The sequence below is a fragment of the Zerene cesonia genome, chromosome 15 (assembly GCF_012273895.1).
Source record: "Zerene cesonia ecotype Mississippi chromosome 15, Zerene_cesonia_1.1, whole genome shotgun sequence".
Taxonomy (NCBI): Eukaryota; Metazoa; Arthropoda; class Insecta; order Lepidoptera; family Pieridae; genus Zerene; species Zerene cesonia.
This window is the reverse complement of record NC_052116.1, coordinates 9,271,092-9,290,229: the sequence shown is the minus strand read 5'-3', so window position 1 is coordinate 9,290,229 and position 19,138 is coordinate 9,271,092. Positions and strand designations below refer to the sequence as shown.

General features: G+C 35.6%; 2 protein-coding genes across 2 annotated transcripts in view; one reads left to right on the top strand and one right to left on the bottom strand.

Annotated features, from left to right (window-relative positions):
• The window catches only part of LOC119832173 (unconventional myosin-XV), an 81,482-nt gene extending 77,331 nt beyond the window's left edge, over positions 1–4,151 (top strand). The window contains 6 exon segments of the mRNA XM_038355784.1: positions 1–63; positions 743–967; positions 1,554–1,832; positions 2,466–2,696; positions 2,996–3,146; positions 3,565–4,151. Coding sequence (XP_038211712.1) covers positions 1–63; positions 743–967; positions 1,554–1,832; positions 2,466–2,696; positions 2,996–3,146; positions 3,565–3,581 — 966 coding nt within the window. The 3' untranslated portion in view covers positions 3,582–4,151.
• A 5,882-nt stretch (positions 4,152–10,033) lies between these two features.
• LOC119832158 lies at positions 10,034–17,389 on the bottom strand. Its single transcript, XM_038355769.1, has 4 exons — positions 17,256–17,389; positions 12,760–12,916; positions 12,046–12,165; positions 10,034–11,442 (listed from the first exon to the last, which is right to left on the bottom strand). The coding sequence occupies exons 1-4, from the start codon at positions 17,298–17,300 to the stop codon at positions 10,508–10,510; spliced, it is 1,257 nt and encodes a 418-aa protein (XP_038211697.1). The 5' UTR covers positions 17,301–17,389; the 3' UTR covers positions 10,034–10,507.
• Positions 17,390–19,138: the final 1,749 nt, after the last annotated feature.

Below are 19,138 nucleotides of genomic sequence, written 5' to 3'. Positions count from 1 at the left end.
CGCGTCGTCAACACGCGCTGCGCCACCACCGTGCAGGACATCGTCGACGAGCTCTGCGACCTGGTGAGCCACCACACCGCACCGCACCGCACCGCACCACACCACACCACACCACACCACACCACACCGCACCACACGACCACTCGACCACTCGTACTCACCATTCTACTTTTTGTTATGTTATCGTCGGCAATGGGGCTGGTGGGTCGCCTCATGGTAAGCGCTACCACCGCCCATGAACAACAACAACAAATGTATTGCCGACTTGCGAACTGAGAGGAATAAAGGAAAGGACTGGGAAAGGTAAGGAAAAAGGATATCAGCCTCCGGCTCCCCCATTCACCGAACGAAACACAGCAAAAAAGCAAAAAATATCACGCCGATCTTCTGTGGGAGTGAGCCATACTCAAACTCACACACAAACATTTATTCATTCAAGTAGACATCTTATAGAAGCACTTTTGAATCGTCATATTACACAGTTATAACATTTACAACCGGCTCGGAAGGCAGTTTCTACAGAGAAAAACCGGCCAGAAACAAAACAACAAAAGCAAAATACAAAAGTTGCTTGAACTTTTATAATTTATGGGGGAGGGCTACTGACAAAGATTATCCCTGACTTGACATTGCGGCCCTTTACCTTGGCATTTAATGCATAGAGGTGGGGGTGGGGGGTGATGTGGGGGGCAGTCTCGTGTGCGCTAGCGTGGGAAGCTGTAGCTGTAGCGTGCACCCGCAGATCGGCGTGCGGGCGGCGGGCGAGCGCGGCGAGTTCTCGCTGTACTGCATCGTGTCGGGCGACGCGCTGACGATGCCGCTGGCGGGCGACGAGTACGTGCTGGACGTGACCACGGAGCTGCAGCGCGCGCACCACCCCTTCTACCTCATCTTCTGCCGCTCCGTGTGGCACCACCCGCTGCGCGCCGACGCGCCGCCGCTCTACACCGAGGTGCTCTTCAACCAGGTAACGCTCCCGGCCTCGCTCCGCCTCCTCTGGCTCCTCTGGCTGCTCTGGCTGCTCTGGCTCCTCACTGTACTCGCACTCACATATATGTGCGTTTTCACATACTCGGCTTACAATTTTTACGTAAAATCTAAAATCTTTTTTCTATTTTGTTACATATTTTTGTTAAAATTGTTAAATAGATAGAAATCTTATTTTATGTATGGAGGCATTAATGTTGGCGATGCCAATTTAAGCTTTTCTAAGTCCTCAAAGAGGCCTGTGTCCCAGCTGTAGGAACATATATGAGATGATGATGATGATGATGTGCCCTCATTAATTCAGTTTATGTACAGTATGTCTTTTTCATTCAAATTAAACAATGTAAATCATCATCGCCTACATCATCATTATTATCATTGTGTTCATAGATCTTATAACTATTCCAGGAACTTGGATCTGTAATCAAATTGAGTTGTTTTTCTCCTTTATTATTCTATCTATGTATATTAGCAAATCATTGCAAACACTTAATTCAGTTAAGAAAATCGCATACAAAAACAATTTTTCAAACCATTCAACGCTAACCAATTTCCCTTACAACCAGGTGGCGCCAGACTACCTCGAGGGTCTGCTGCTCGTGCTCCCCGGCGGAGGGCCCCCCGCGGCCAACGTGCTGCGGGACGCGGCCACCGTCGCAGCCCTACTTCACCGAGCCGCCGCCCTCGCGGAGCCCCCGCACCCGCGCGACCTCAAGTTCCTGCTGCCGAAGCCGCTGCTGGCGCTGCGGGACCCCAGGCCCAACAAGTGGGCCTCCTGGGTGGCTGCGGAGTGGCCGCAGGCGAGGGCGCTCTCGCCGCAAGCCGCCAAGTCTAAAGTGCTACAGGTGACTATTTCATAGATAGCAATTAATAACTTATGGGAAAGACTAAATGGCTAAAAGTAGTTTTAACTTTTTTAAAGCTTGACAAATGCAGTTCTTGGAAACAGTCTGATAATATTGCTAATGCATCCATTTCATATACCTGCGTGTAGGAAGAAAGGAAAAACTATAATTAATGCATTAACTTTCTTAACGCTTTTGACAGTGTAATCATTGGTAGTATTATTTCCTACAAGTTAAAATATTGAAATGCATTTTATTAAACTGAATTAAAAATATAGTTACTCTCATGTTTCTGTGAATAGAATTACCTCCAGCAATAGTGTTTGTTTTTATGTTAAAAAAACAATTTTGTATCATGGTATCCCACAAAGTTCATATTTGGAACCAAATCTAAAAATTATAAATGACTGAATCATAACTGAAGCCTTCTTATAAATCTAGAACACGCATAAATAGTTTATTATTATATTATGTATATACTATTTACGTATGACTGTAGTCTGTATGGACTGTAGTCGCGCTGCGGCCGATTACTAATACAATATAAATAATAAGTGGTGTAACTGAAGTGCAATTGATGGTGTCAAAGAAGTGTAAAATTTTAGAAGTATAGCAAGGTGTTGTGGTTTCCAGGTGCTGTCCCGCTGGCCGCTGTTCGGCTCGTCGTTCTTCGCGGTGCGGCGCGTGGGCGGCGGGGGCGGCGCGGGGGGCGGCGCGGGGGGCGGGGGCGGCGCGGGCGGGGCGGGGGGCGAGTGGCGCGAGCTGGTGCTGGCGCTGAACCGGCGCGGCGTGCACCTGCTGCTGCCGCACTCGCACGACACCGACACGCACTGGCCGCACGCCGACCTCATCTCCACCAGGAAGGTGAGCGCCGAAACTGACACGCGACCGGTGAAGCGTACACATCATCAGCGTCGCCATCATCATCACTCTTTGCAGTTTTTTCATTTTTACTTACACAGATACCTAGATGATTATACATCCGGTGGAGCGTACACCTTGCGCTTTTAATTGATCTGCTCATTTCTTTACTATGACTGTCAGCATTTACAAAAACCTGACTCATAATTGTCCCCACCGCTATAGTTCCCTTTAATCTACACTTTTTTGCACCCATATCTAGATGATCTTTGACTTTTTTTTTCATGGGATTGTCACTCCAGGTGCGGTCGGAGGACGGCACGCTGTTCCTGGACATCAAGTGCGGGTCGCTGCTGCAGCAGCGCGTGACGCGGCTGCAGGCGGAGCAGGCGCACGAGATCGCGCGTCTCATCCGCCAGTACATCGCGCTGCAGCGGGAGCAGCGCCACGACGGTGAGCCACCCTCCTAGCCGAAATAAAATATCCATACAAAATGTATTATTATATAGTATATGGAAAAAGCATGTTTGAAGCAATGTGTTTATTAACAAACCTACTCTAAAATAATAAAAATTTTCATCAATAATATAATTGGCATTTTATGTTAAAGGCTATGTTTAAAAATATAAACCACAAATATATTTTCCGCTCTTACATAAATTAGATAATATCTTAATCGGTTGACGGTTCACTTCTATAGATAAGTAACAATATCGGTCCTAATGCACCTCCTTGTCACAGGACACGTAATACAATTTGATCATAATATTATTATTATTAAAATCTTTACAAACATATTCATTCATATTAATAATGGCACCTTTTTTTTACATATAGTATCATAAAATATTTAATTTCTTTACGATTTCAGATATGAACAGCCAGTAAGAAGGGACGAGCAAACAAACGCACAACGATACCTCAACATTCCGTCCTTGCAGAGTAAAATGATAATAGGATTTTTGATGCGATTTTGCTGATTGTGTAGCTCACTTCTATTTTCATTTTAGTCATGATATATATAGTTTAGTTAAGCGATGTAATATATTCGATAATTTATCTTATATTTAACCAAAAACATGTCACAATTTATTTTATCAATTCTTCTCTTTCTATCTTTAACTTTTAAAATCTTCCTTTCCTGTACTGAAATAATAAAAAATGCGTATGGAATTCGTATTATTATGATATAATATTGTTATTTCCATTACCAATATATTCTGAATGAAATATTAAATGCATGCCCTCCGTCTATAAAGGTGCTATTTACGAAAATATGCGAATATATAAATAAATACATAACATGGTCGTGTAACCCAGGTCTTATTTATAGTCTAGATTTAATCCAAAGACCAAATAGGTCGGAGTCATGTTTATTATTGTTAAAGATAATAATTTACGATGTAATTATTATGATACGAAATGTTTTGTAGATATCAATAAAGGTATGCAGTTTTATGTTGTGTTTTATTTCCTGCTTGAAGTTAGCACTCTATTTGCGATATGAAGGAGATTTCACCACTTAAAAAATTGCAAATATTAATTAATAAATTAAATATCCACCGACATCTAACCCCTAATCTCACCGTTAAATGTTAAAAGAAACCCGCATTATATTAAATCTGAAGGTGGTCAAGACGACAGATGTCTTAAAATATATCACTTTATTTAAGTAAAGTAATTTATATTATAGGTTGAACGTCACATACGTTCAACGTTTAAGACTAAGAAAATATATTTTAAATGGGCTTATACACGTGTCTTCTTTGTTGGAAAAACAAGTTATTATTATAAAAATAAGAAACCTGACTAATTACTTTTTGGTTTTATTGTAACGATCTTGTTGAGAAATAAACTTTCTACGATCTTACATTTGATATTCACATTTGTAACGTCTGCCGTTAGTTCTTCGGGAATCTAGTACAGGGACACTGAGAATTCACTGGCTCACCACTACACCCAGTACAAACGCAGGCGCACGTCGATCCCCGACCACGTACGTTACACGTAACACGACTGACTGATCGACAACTACGCCATCTACTGGTTTACATGAGACAATGTATATATATATTTAATAGATACAAACACTACAACATTGATAGGATAAAATACTGCTATCACAATAATTCTGAAGATTCCATCGACACCTCATAATATGACATATGTCACAATCCTACTACGATTTGGACAGGAGGGCGCGCCATAAAAATTGACAATCAAAGTCTATGTGCCTGTGCTTGAAAAACATTACCCTCGTGACGCAGTTGGGTAAAGAGTAGACTGTATCAATCTAGTCCAAGTCTCCACGTAGCTCTATATAAAATAATGTTACTCGGTTTTAACGTGAGAAAAAAACACAAAACACTCCCCCTTGTACGTATTCAGCATGTATTCAAACTAAATTGAAATTTAACTTATTTAGAATAATTAACATCAATGGGATTCCACATCTTCAAACGTGAATCGAATCAATGACAGACTCATATAGGTCATCTAGCGCCGTCACTTTCCTTCACTGGAATTAGTACTGCTTTAAGACGACATGGTAATCCGCCTATCAAGTTGCTTACAAAAATGCTTAATTTACTGTATAGATGTCAATATAAATACATCACTGTAACCCCCCAGAAGTATTCTGAGATATGTTTTTAACTTTACTAACAAGTAATGGTGCCTTAGATGAATTTTTAAATTACTGGCCAGTAAAACAATTTTTTTCAAAAAGGAACGTTTATATTACCTTGAGAACCATACGTTTAATCTCATTAGCTATCTACATTGATAATAAAGTTTGTTTGGACGTATTAATCTCAGAAACTTCTATATCGATTTGACGGAAATTTAAAACACAGAGATTTAGAGACCTGAGTAATTAATAAACCGAAAAACTTAAGACAGAAATCATGCTCAAAAACCTTCGTTACATGTTATTAGATATAGGAAGCAAGCTTCATATAGTCCGTCAAAGAAAAAATTTAATGAACTATAATATTTTCCTGAAATTTATTCACACTAATGAGGTCGTCGCAAATGGACAAGCGTTTACATACAACCCTATAAAAGGAAGCGCCACAGCGCGATGCGCGAAGGCTGTCCAATTCTCACGGAGTTGTAAAAAAATGTCCTTTGTTTTCATCAAGGCAATCTCACCACTAGTCTCTGTGTAGCATTTTGAATCGATCTTTGTTGGTAAAATATTTTGCTGGACATATGGACAAACGATGAAGGTACATAAGTTTTTAGGTGGACAAATAGTTATTACACTTCGAGTTTTATGAATGTTGATGACGTAAAAGATTACATATAGCGCGTGATCCCAAATTATTGAAAAAACGTTTGAGGAACATATATATATGAAACATTTAAGTGAGATTCAATTATAATTTACGTGATATGTACTGCAGATGCATTTATCACGTGCTTGATTGATTGTTTTTCTGCCTTACTTTGAACGAGGGATATTTAGAGATATAGGTAGACAGATATAGAATAGTTGGAGAGAATGTCCAATTATGATTAAGAGTGTGTCTGTCTGGTATGAACAAATTATTATTACCATTTTGTCAATAGGCTCAGAGTTGTAATGGGATCAAATACAACCTGATAGCGGTTGCTCAGTGGTGAGGAGGATAACATCACCACTCTCAAAACGGTGAAGGAAAACCATCGTATAAAACCGTCATGTCCAAGAATAAAAAGTTCTACGACGTGTGACATCTGCCAACCTGCACTTGGCCAGCGTGGTGGATTATGGCCTGAACCCTCAGAGAAGGCCTGTGTCCCAGCAGTGGAAAACATATATGAACTGATGATGATTAACATATACAAAAAAATATTTTTTAAAATAAAATGTAGCCTTATTTAAAACTAAGCATAAACATAGGCCCAGTATGTTATTGACCCACATAGGTTCCAATAGACAATGCGACATCCACATTGCAATAGCTCTTTTAAAAAAATATTTAATGTAAACATATTTGGTCACTGTTTTATAATATTATTATGTATAGATAATTAAATTATCTCTCGCGCTCGTAGTTATTCAATGTTACGATGACCGATGCTGTTCGAAAGGTTCGAAAACATTTCCTAGGCAGTAGGCAATCTAGATTTGACGTAGGTAAGTTATTTAAAACCTTGAATATTATTTTACCCATCCATATCTACCTAGATTTCATTTATATGTAATTATATTGCTCTATACTATATCAATGAATTACTTATAATATAATAAAATATTAACAAACGACATTCTGGCATATTAAACACGAACCTTGATAAAATAACAATTAGTTTATGTATATAAAATGACGGTAAAGACACGACCGTACGACAGTTTTATTTGCGGTCAATAGACAAATATCCTTAGCTATTAAGTATTTTATAAGAATAATTAAGTCGTCCAAGAACAAGGCCCCAGCGTGAGAATCAGTCGCAGTCACACACGTCAAATGTGTCGTATCATTTTATTATTTGCATTTTGTTGTGAACAATGACTGTGATTCATGGGCTTAACTACAAATTACTGAGTATTTTACTTTAGTTATTATACACATGACGTCATTTTGATGTTAATTTAGGGACACGAAGGTGTCGACGTTGAATGGAAATTTTATTAATATACTATAGTATAGAATAGTTTTCTTAAAAATGACTATGTTATGTGTATACCAAAGATACATGAGCGCAGCACCGCTAACCGAGCGGGCTAAGTGATGGTTTTAGGGGTATTTCTCTTCTTTTTCGTCATCATTATATCATGTTCATATTGCAGGGGCTAGGGTCTTCTATTACATTTATTTTTTATTGAGCCTGTACTGTCCCACTACTTGGTAAAGAACCTCACCTGACCGGACACAAAGTTTTATAATGGGTATTTGCACATTTCCTGACATGATTTACCTTCAAAGTACGACTACGCCCGTGATATATCAATAATACATAGACGTATGGTCTTAGATGGTTAAAATGATGTAAGTCTGCCACAGCTGTGGCACCAATGTAGAATTTAATAAGTAAGCGTTCTGTAATATAAATAGGTCGTATGTTTAGTGTCGTTACTGGTTACTGAATTCATTATAAGTTAACCACACTGCACAGGAAATAAGTAATCGAAATTACTTATGGTATAGGTTAATATCTCCGTTACAGTTACAAGCGATATGCTCTAGGCTCGATTGTAAAGCCACAGTTCGGCAAGGCACTGAAAGCTGATCACACATTTTTTTTCCCCACTTCTATAAAAGTGTGCGACCGTCAATGGATGGTATAGAGGTGAAGCACTACTAGCGAAAGAATATTCACTTAATTCTCATTAAGTTTACCCAATTCCTAATATTATATAAATGTAGATAAACATATGTATTATGCATTTTAGCTTTTTGTTTTAAATTTAATTCGGGTTGTGTCTTAACTAATTAAAAAAGCAATAGTAATACAATAAAACAAGACTCATTTTATTGTCTTCTCTAATCAAAACGTATACACCCGTCAACCGATAGGTACTTACAATGAAAAATTGACAAACATTACTTATTCGTGACGCAGTTGTGTTCTTGAACCAACAAAGAGTTTGTTTTAAATTTCAAAATGAGTTTAAACCATTGATTCGCTGACGGACCATTTGGTTAGCGCGGAATGTTTTAGCGTTGCACTAATTATTGCGAAATATTGTCCGAAGTTAACGTGGGGGTTTATTGAAATATTACAATAAACAAAACTGTATTGAATTTATTTGAAAAGAGTATTATCACATGTTTTATTTACCAACCAACTGTTTTTTATTTATTTTGGTTTGAACCATGGACATAGTCCAGTCGGGTTTTCTATTGCCCGATAAAAAACTCCCATTATTCCAGTAGCTTTTTTCAGGTTATATTCGAGAAAGATCTCCCCTCAAATCTAAAGTTTAGGTACGTGCGTGGTTTACTCACAATTTTGTGGTTATAGTTGCAGTTACATGTATACAACTAAGTAGCTATATAGTTTTTTTTCACTTATTAACGCAAATGTACAATAACAGTAGTATATATAATATAGTTTTTTCATCCTTGCGCTGAAACCTAAACCAAATCTTGAAATATAAAAACTTCTGATTAACTTACTACCGACAAAAGAACTATATTGATCAGTGTACAATACCCAATTAATGCAGCATCCAATGTTGCCACATGCAAACGTGGTTTTATTTCTTTTGTTATTTTAAATCGGTAAGTACTTTAAGAAATAACAAATTTTATCGTGTAAATACGTGCTAAACTAAAAGTTAAAACTCTCACGCTGTTTAACCTCTATTCATATGTTTTGTTGTCGTTGTAATGGCGACCATGCAGCAATGTCCTCAAACGATGTCATTACATAATTACGTTAAATTAACTCTAATCGCTTATTTAATCTATAGAGCATTGAACTGCTGTGATTTCCCATTCTTAAATAAAATAAAACAGAATGTACATAATTAAAAATCTCGTTTATTATTACACGTACACAAAAACTTCCTTATTTCAATTGTAATCTTAATTTACGTAGAAATAATTTTTCGTGTGAAATTCACATCGAAGTCACAATCAAACCACATCCTTAAGTTTATTAATTGTAAAAATACTGAACATTTATGAGTAATGAACACAATACTTTGTAAATATATAATCCCTACTAATATTATAAATGCGAAAGTAACTCTGTCTGTCTGTCTGTCTGTTACGCTTTCACGCCTAAACCAGTGAACCGATTTTGATAAAATTTGGTATGAAGATAGAACTGACCTTGGGAAAGGACATAGGATACTTTTTATTGCGAAAAAAGGGTAGAAAGGGTTGAAAGAGGGGATGAATATTTGTATGATATGATAATTCGTTATTGTAAAACCGATTTTGATGAAACTTGGTATGAAGATGGAGCTAAACGAAAGAACAAACCATACTTTTTAATGCGAAAAAAAAACTCCTTACCATGTCGCACGATATAAGCGGGCGAAGCCGCGGGCGAAAAGCTAGTATAATATAATATAAAGTTTCTATAACACAATTTTAAGCACCACATAAAATCACAACTATTTTTCCTAGATAGCACAATATGAGTTTTTCCAAGAATATGTTATTCTAAGGAAATCGAGACAACTGTATTTCTGAATAGCGAACCAGCTATTATGATCATTATTATTTTTTATAAATAAGGTATAAGGATATATAGAAAGGGTAAAATTTAAAAAAATATGACACGAGCGCGTCAAATTAAATACAAGGGGTCATTTACAACACAAGTCACACACAAGTCCAAATTTCGCTAATCTGACAATTTGAGCCTAAACGTAGAGAATTATCGATATTTTTCGATAGATTTCCTGCGGCTCGTCTGAGCGCACCCACCAATATTAACTGCTCATACTTTCTGGAGGTACTTAGTAATAGGTTCCTTCCCTTATATTAATATGACGCGCTCGAGTAAATCCCAAAATCCCCTATTGGGCTTCCTACTTGAATTGCGTTATAATTAACTGTGTGTTTTCGAAAAAAAAATAGATAATCGTTCTACTTCTCAAGGATGAATCAGTCATGAAAAGTCAAAGTTTATTAAAGTTTTTGTAAAATATAAATATTTACATTCAGATAAAAACATACTGTATTCCTATAGTTAATTTATTTCCTATTTACGTGCTACACCACGTACAAACATATATCACATGTAATAATAAAAAACTCGCACTTTATAACCTGCAATGTCATAACCACACGTACAAAATATATGTAGGTACCATATGTCATCCGCGGCACAGATAATTATCACTCGAGGTAATTAATCACGCACATAAATCATTGCGTCGGACTGTGTCGCGGCGTTCTCAGTTCTCGTTTGTCCGGCCATTTTTTCGCCGTGTATTGCACGTAGCCGGGGTCAGTTGGCGTCCCGGATGCCCTGCCCTCTCCTTCATTCCCGTCTTTCTCCTCTATAGGCTCCATGGGAAACATCGCGGGCGTATCTCCCCTACGCGACCTTCCAGAACTCTTCAAATAGTCCTCCAATTGCTGCAGCGTGGGCGTTGCCACCGTCTTCGCTCTCGTTGGTGATTTAGACTGTATCTTCTTTTCATAAGTCGGCGACACGTCGTCGTATAGGCTCCGCAATCGTCCCGTCTTCACTTTAGCGAACACCGGTGTTTGCAATTCCGGTAAATATTGCTCTTTCACAGCTAGCTTCCCCTTTCCGTCGAGACTGTCAGCGTACTCGAGGTAATCTCTGAAGTATTTCTCATTGAACTTGGCGAGTTCCTGCTCGTAGTGCATCCTATCTGGGATTGCCAGAGGGTCGGAAAGACGGACATAGTTCCCTCCTTCTATGTTCCTTAGAGACCCAAATTTAGACTTTTCCAAGTCTTTTTCGATGTCCAATGCCTCTAGTTGGGACAGAGTGCTTTTCGGAGAATCGAATAGCGTGGTCTTGTCTTCAGCCTTTTTAATTTCTGTTTTGTCGAGGGGCAAATCTTTCGGTCTTTCTGGAACGTGTCCGTTTTGCTTATCGCCTGGTAGGTGGCCGTTGGTGGGCGCTTGTGTGAGGATGGACACTTTCTTTTCGCTTTTTGGTGACGTAACTGTGTCAGTTTGAGAGGGTCTAGTGGCTGTGTAGACCCTGGGGCCCATCAGGTCGATTAGGAAAAGTGCAGCGACTGTCAGTGATAGCGCACCAAGTACACACGCGTTAACTGTCAGAGATTCTGGTACTGCGTCTAGAGATGCTAACTCTAGACCACCTGGTGAACAAAAATTAAAACATTAATACTTGATAAAAGTAATAGAATTGGAACTAAGTTGGCAGTTTTTTTGAGCAAGTTATGCGGATAATGGATTGGCGCACTGAATAATTACAAGTTACTGAATTATAAGATAAATTACCATTTCATATCATGAGTCAAGTTATTTGCGATGACCCGAGCTCGCAGGTCTTACGTAGTGTGAGACGAATGACGACAGTATTTACCAAATGGAAATGTTATTTACTTTAATTACAATATAATATAATAAATGGTAATAGTAAATGGATTTAAATGAATTGATAAATAGAAGCATGAAAGGTACTTTATATCGCAACAAAACAACGAATGAGTTGAAACATACATATAGGGCTGAATTTGTATGTGCAAAGTGCAATATAAAGTTATTTATATATTGACCATCGTAAAAATGGCCTCGTCCTAAAACCTGTACGAAAATTAAATAGTTATGTAATAGTATAATATTTATGTAATAGTATTGATAAATCTAAACAATTTACCACAAAACATACAAATATTACAATACGATCGTCAGTAATAAGCCTCCGGCCTAAAACAGCTGTTATTTCTATGAATACTTACCCAAAACAATAAATAAAAGTAATCCCACGCCAAGCAATATGCCCTCTAATATCCTCCGACCTCTCGGGATCTCTTGGAAAGCTCTCGCGAATATCAAACTGAAGGTGATGATCACGTAACCTGATTAAATGAACACCATTTACAGAACAAGTAATTAAACCTATACTAATATTATGAAACTGAAGAGTTTGTTTGTTTGAACGCACTAATCTCAGGAAGAACTGGTTGATTTGAAAAATTCTTTCAGTGTTAGATCGCCCATTTATTGAGGAAGGCTATAGGCTATATATGTACCACGAGCGAAGCCGGGGCGGACTACTAGCCTTCAATAAATGTGATGAAAAACAGTTGACAGTAGAATCTACCACATTTCATTGATATTGAATGTCAGTGCAGATACAAAAAAAAAAATCTAAAGAACGTGGCGAAGAGAGCTAAAATGCTTCCAAATTCATTACAATAGCATGTCCCTACTCCCTATACGTGTAAAAAATAAGGATTGCTCATCACTTATTAATTATACCAATTCGAAATGTAACTTCACGATGAAGATGCCCACAACCATATTAAACTTGCCACGACCCTCTTCATACTTTGTTCACCTGTCAGGTCACTATGATGTCAAACTGTTTTTCGGTCTTCGTACTTCCCAACAATCCTTTCTAACAATATTAACTACTTAATCACTATAATTCCTATGTTCTACACCAATACCTCCATACGTAGCATCTGCGAAGGAGCTCCCGGCGGAGTCCCAAGTGATGGAGTTAAGCAGAGACCACTCTCGCGACAGCTTCTGTAGCAGCAACGCCAGCCGGGCCTCATCGTCGCTAGACACACGCTTGGCCACCAAGCAGGCTACGCAAAAGAGCTGTAGACAATATGGGTATAAAGTAGGCCATTTTCTTTCGATGCATTCTTCATTCGTACAAAGTTTGGAATCTATATGATTCGATTCATTAAATAAGTTTACTTATTTATTTATTTATTTATTTATTTATAATGAATTTCCAACAAAGGACACACTTTACATTTTTGAGAATTACAACATTCACGTTAAAAACGTCAAGTGTGATAGATAATAAAATTAAAGAATTAACAAAACAAAAGCCTCGTTTGATACATTAGTTAAAATTAAGATAAAATTATATAATAAAAATTCTTTATTGTAAACCCAACTTGATATACAATGTTTCTTTTATAATACTGTTTTTTCTAAGTATTTAATCTCTTCATTTTATATTTATATTAAGAACGTAGTAAAAAAGTTCAACTTTTAATCAAATTAATTAGGACCAAGCCAATCAGGATAAAATGTCACCAAAATAAGAGACAAGCGCAAGAAAAAACATAATAGCATAAACAGCTAATTGCATATTATAAGCTGAAGGAAATGCCACATCGTTTTGTTGAAAGACAATAGAGTTGCATACAATGGTAGAATCGTCACTTGATTACTATTAACGTCACCTAGGCCCCGAGTGACCGTTGGTAAACTTTAGGGAACCCAGTCATAACAATAGAACTTCAACCTATACTATTATATATCCGAGTAAAGCTATAATTGTAATGAGCTTGTAAAAACCAATTTGCACAAAAAATGCGTAAATCATAGATGCACATTAGACTACTTACTATTTACTAGAATCCTAGTTTGTTTTTTTTTTTTGTAAAACGAAATGACAAATGCATAAAATTATAAATATTAGCAATTCACAACGCAATATTTATCTTCGATTATAGATAATGACTAAAATTAATTGATGATTAAAATTAATTCTCCTACTAAAGTGTTTAACATTCAAAACTTCAAGGGACGAAAATGGAACTATTTTTTTTTTTTTAATTTTAATTCATGTTATCTTTGCCAGCTAGAACAGCTACAGTCTCTTTTTTTATGTTTGATATTTTTTTAGAATGTCACTTCTTTTAAATAATCGATCGATATTTACTAGTAAAACTATTCAAAATAAGGTCTAATTGGCGCATCACTTTGCTTGACTGTCACGTAACCCTTCTCCTTTCATCCTACGCGCGTTACGACACACCGACATTGGACAAACATGTAAAACTGTGTTACATAACACACACTTTGCTAAACAGACGTGGTATAAGGTGTTTAGTAAACTTATAAATACGTACTGCAGCATAAAATATTATGTATATGTAATTATGGAAACTTATTGAGAAATATTTATCACTTACAATAAGGGGCAGTATTACTCTCCTTCAGGATTTTTTAACTAACTTTCAAGAACAAAAAGGAGTTTCTAAATTTAGCGGTATATATTTTTCAACGTGATTACGAAATTTAAGAAGAACTGCCTAGACACTAAACTAAAGCCAATGTTTATTCAGTATTCATAATATTATGTTTGTATTTTTCAGCCGATTCCAAACAAGGTGGATGGTGGTGGATTTGACAATTTTTTGTGATTATTAACACTTAACATTTTGGTGATTGAACAGATTTTATAATTTTTTATTTCATTTAAACCTTAATTCTGATAATTTCGAGGCAGTTTATTTTATTTTTTTTGTTAAAAAATTATTATTTCTTATCATATATCGGACTGTCTTCCAGCTTATCTACTACTATTTACATACTTATCGTAAATTGTTTAATAATGAGGTGTCGTTAGCGTCTTGATTTCTCTTTCGTTATTGGTAAAATTAAGTCACTTCTAGTAAAATATTGCGCCTTCTAACGGATATAATACTACATCCTCTTCATTCTACTAATATAATACGCGGACGTTTATAGTAGACGGTTGTTTGTAACTCTTTGCGATGCGAAAACTACTAAACAGATTCCGATTATACTTAGTGATGAAAAGCGCATTTAAGCTCTCAGAAATACTTGCTTTTGGCCGCGGGTTCGGCACAGCTAGTGTGAAATAAAAAAAAAATTAGTTCTATGTAACTTTTATGGTTATTTTTTTAATCTGTGTGTGTGATCAATGGGCAAGATGACAATAAATCAAAGCTAGAATTACACAATAGCGTAACCTAATATATAGTTCAAATTAATTGAAACATTTAGTTATGGATGCGTTAATTTGTGTCACAGTTCAAAGGTAATTTGAGCAATCAACAGCTTATGAACTGTCACCAACTAGACCGGCAGCCTGGTGGACTATTAAACTGTATATTCAATTATTCGGATGGGAATGTCATTACGTCGAAAATATATTACTAGGTAAAACATCTTCTCAACTTCAAAAGAGGACGTAATCAATTGGCCTGTAGTTTTTGTTTGCTACCAAATAAGTCATAACACTGGGGGAAACGATGTATATGGTCCTTTAATCCCATTTAAATTTAGTCTAGTTCAGACAATTTGAAGTCGTTAAACTAAAATATCAAGTTAATGAATGCCTAATTATTAAAAACGTGCCATAAGTACTAATTATTCTTAGCTAATGCTTGTTATGACAAATTGAAATGATAACAAAATATGATTTTAACAGTTTACCAAATAATAGATAAACTTTTTACTGTATTCAGTTAGAAGTTCATAGGTATAACTGTGTCGCAGACTAGACTCAATAAATGTTGCAAAGCGACGTCATATTAAAAAAATATTACTAATAAATTGTATAATTTCATGCGCATTGTATCCAGCGTCATTACCAAATTGCTAAACAGATTTAGATATTCATGAACTCGGACTTAAAACGGATTTAGCCGATAGCGCCCTTGTTTGTATGTACATAGCTTGGTATCATTGGTACATAACAATTTGATACATTAAAAACTAATGTTTTATTGCTCAATATTGTGGCCTACATGCTATATTATTAATTTATTGTACTAATTAAAAAACTATCTATATTTAAAATTCTTAATCAAATTAATTATTATATTTATTAAATTTTCCACGTTTTTTGCGCTTTAGTTTCCACGGGTCAGACTAATTAACGACCGCTTTTTATCTGGCATTAAATTCACAGATTTTCTTGTTATCGCACAATGGAAGTCCGAAATACTTAGAAACTTCCCATTTTAATTTACGAGTCATTTCCGACCAAAATGATACCTACTTACGTGTAAAGAACACAAAAATCAAATCAAAATAGAGGCATTTGAATTGTAAGAATAATGAGTAACCATTCAATAATCCTATCCTACTAATATTATAAATGCGAAAGTTTGTAAGGATGTGTGTTTGTTGCTCTTTCACGCAGAAACTACTGAACCGATAGCAATGAAATTTGGTACGTAGACAGCTGGATAACTGGAATAATATATAGGCAACTTTTTATCCCGATATTCCTATGGGATACGGACTTACGCGGGTGAAACCGCGGGGCGCAGCTAGTTATTTATAACTACTACTACTACTAATTGTCGCGCGAAAAAAGTGAAATAATTGCGCATAAACATAATAACTTTTATTATTTTCACCTGAATATAGTTAATATTTCAGGAAGCTCAAGTTTCGCTACAATTTTGTAAAAAAATGCGAATGATCCATATAATTTTGCCATTTACACATACGCTCCGTACACAATATGTAACTATGTAGATACTTAAAGTTCATTTTAAAAACGATATTTAGTGCTACAATGTGGCTGATCGTAAACTTATTTACTATAGTAGGTAGCAGGTTCTTTTAAAAGTAGGTGCATAATTATGTGCAGATAAGATACGTGACTAGTACCTAGGAACTAGCTTACGTACGTTCTATTAGAATTAATTTTATGACAGAAAAAGTGCATCTATTTAAAAGTACAGATTAAATATAAATCTGCTCTTATAAAACTGTTGAAAATATACACTCAAATGTAATTTTCCGACAAATCCATTTTACACGAGTATAAATTATTATGATAATTTACAACAAAATATGTGTCCACATTATTTAAGTATTATGCAGCTAGTTTATTGTAGTTAGTAAATAGGTATAGCAATATTCAAATATAAAACAATTAATCAGCTATTGCTGTGGTTCTCTCACTAAATAAAGACGAAGTTATAGGCGTATAATAAGGGCGTAAAATATGTAATTTTAACACTACCTGAATATTCTTGGAATGTATTTAAGATAAACCAATTTAAATTTTGTATCAAATTTGCGATTTCCACAATTCCAAGTTAATTCCAATTACGTTCACTAAACATAAAATTGCAAAAGCTCCAAGTTAACATTCAATCAAAATAAACAAACACGTTTCGAATTACGCAACACTATCAGTGGCCATACTCACAAACTCGATAATCTTGAGCGCGACCCACTTATCGAAGACCGCCATAGCCACCTCTAACACAGCACCACACTACACACGGCCACACCATGCAAGCGCGCGCGCCACACAGCGCATTTCCACGCGCATGACATTGGAACTATGTCCTCTAATGCGCTATAGCCAATTATCAATAGGTATCGGTAAATCATGAACCTAGTTTGAATTTCCACTTGTTTTTATTTAAAAACCTTGATGTACTCTTTCGTATGTATAAACTCTATTTTAACTTCCACCTGTCAGTACCTACCTATCCTAACGTTCAAAATACTTGAAAGATTTTCAAATGCATTATGGTGACCACTAATGCCTAGCCAGTCAATTTGATTCCAGTATAATTAGCAAGACTGGTTTGTTAAAACTTAAAATTTCAATGTTACAGTGACAGTGTTGGAAACCCGTGCTAAGGCAAATAAATTTTTCTATCAATTTACATTTTCCATACAACAAAAATGTTGAAAATTCTCTGGCCCGCATTTTTTTTTCTTTCGATTTTTATGAAACCATGGCATTCATGCACAAAAAGCAAATCAAAACATATCTTTAAGCACCAAATGAACTCGAGCCAAAAAAGCGCAAAATAAAACACCATTCACAAATCATTATACTTAAATTTATTAATCAATGAATCAATACTGGCGTGCAAACCAAATAAGTAATATCCGACAGCAAGACAATATGTATAGCTACAAAAGCAGATTTATCTCAACTTCATAATGCTGTATCTATATGCTGAGAAAAGTTTCCAAATTGATTGCAGTTAAACCCTGATTTTAAAACTTATAGTAAACTATAATATCATGAATAATCCCGTTGAAAAAAACATCAAAAAATGTGCAGATTGTTGCAAAAATTCTAGACATTCGTCCGCTGTTCTTAATTCATATTCTAAAACATGTCTTAAAATATATATTGATGTATTACAAAAGCTTGCAATTTAATTCAATAAATTAATTGAGATTCCTAAGATTTAATTCAAATTATAAATTTAATGCATACCTAAATAGCTTAAAATAAGCGGCGTGTGAGAGACGTAGTGCAAAAAAATAGCAAAGTAAAATTATTTTATAAGTAAAAAATAATTTGAAAATTAATCAATGTGCGAAAAATCAAATCAATTTTACATACTATGTCAAATATTTAAGATTTAACACATTAATCAAAACCTTGTAATTTTCCTTATAAGTACATCAACCACTTGGATAAATAGTTAGCGCATACTATGATACGCAATATAAATATTCATTACAAATTTAATCCTAGATTAAATAAACTACCTACGAGATAAGTACATTTACTTAAAAATCAATACAATTGTAGATTTGTGCATTTAGTTTTTCATTGACAAAGTAATTTTATGAGAAGCACGGCGACAAAAAAATTTACAAAATTGAAAATATGCTGTGGATAAACAATTGTATTAGAAGTAATATTATTCATATTATACGTGAGTTACGACGCTCCAAATTGCTGATCTCAAATTATGAAATTTAAATCTAGTTATATTAATACTTAATACGTTGTAACGTTATTTAAAAAATATTTATCAAAAAAAATCCAACATATTATTTATAAGTAGTCATTAAAATAACAACCGATAAAAATGTATCCTGGCAAGTTTATGTAATACGCGCCGAGCATAAAACACACAAGATTTAATAACAAAGCATCAGGCGTTTTAGAACAGGTTTACTCTAACTAAACAGTCAATCATATAATCATTTACTCATGTCCAATACTTTCGAAAAATGTTTCTACGAAAATGTCTCAGAACTCCGATATATATTTGTTACAAATTATTGTTTTTAGAGCAAGCCTGAAGTACGAATATGCCTATCGTAATGTAT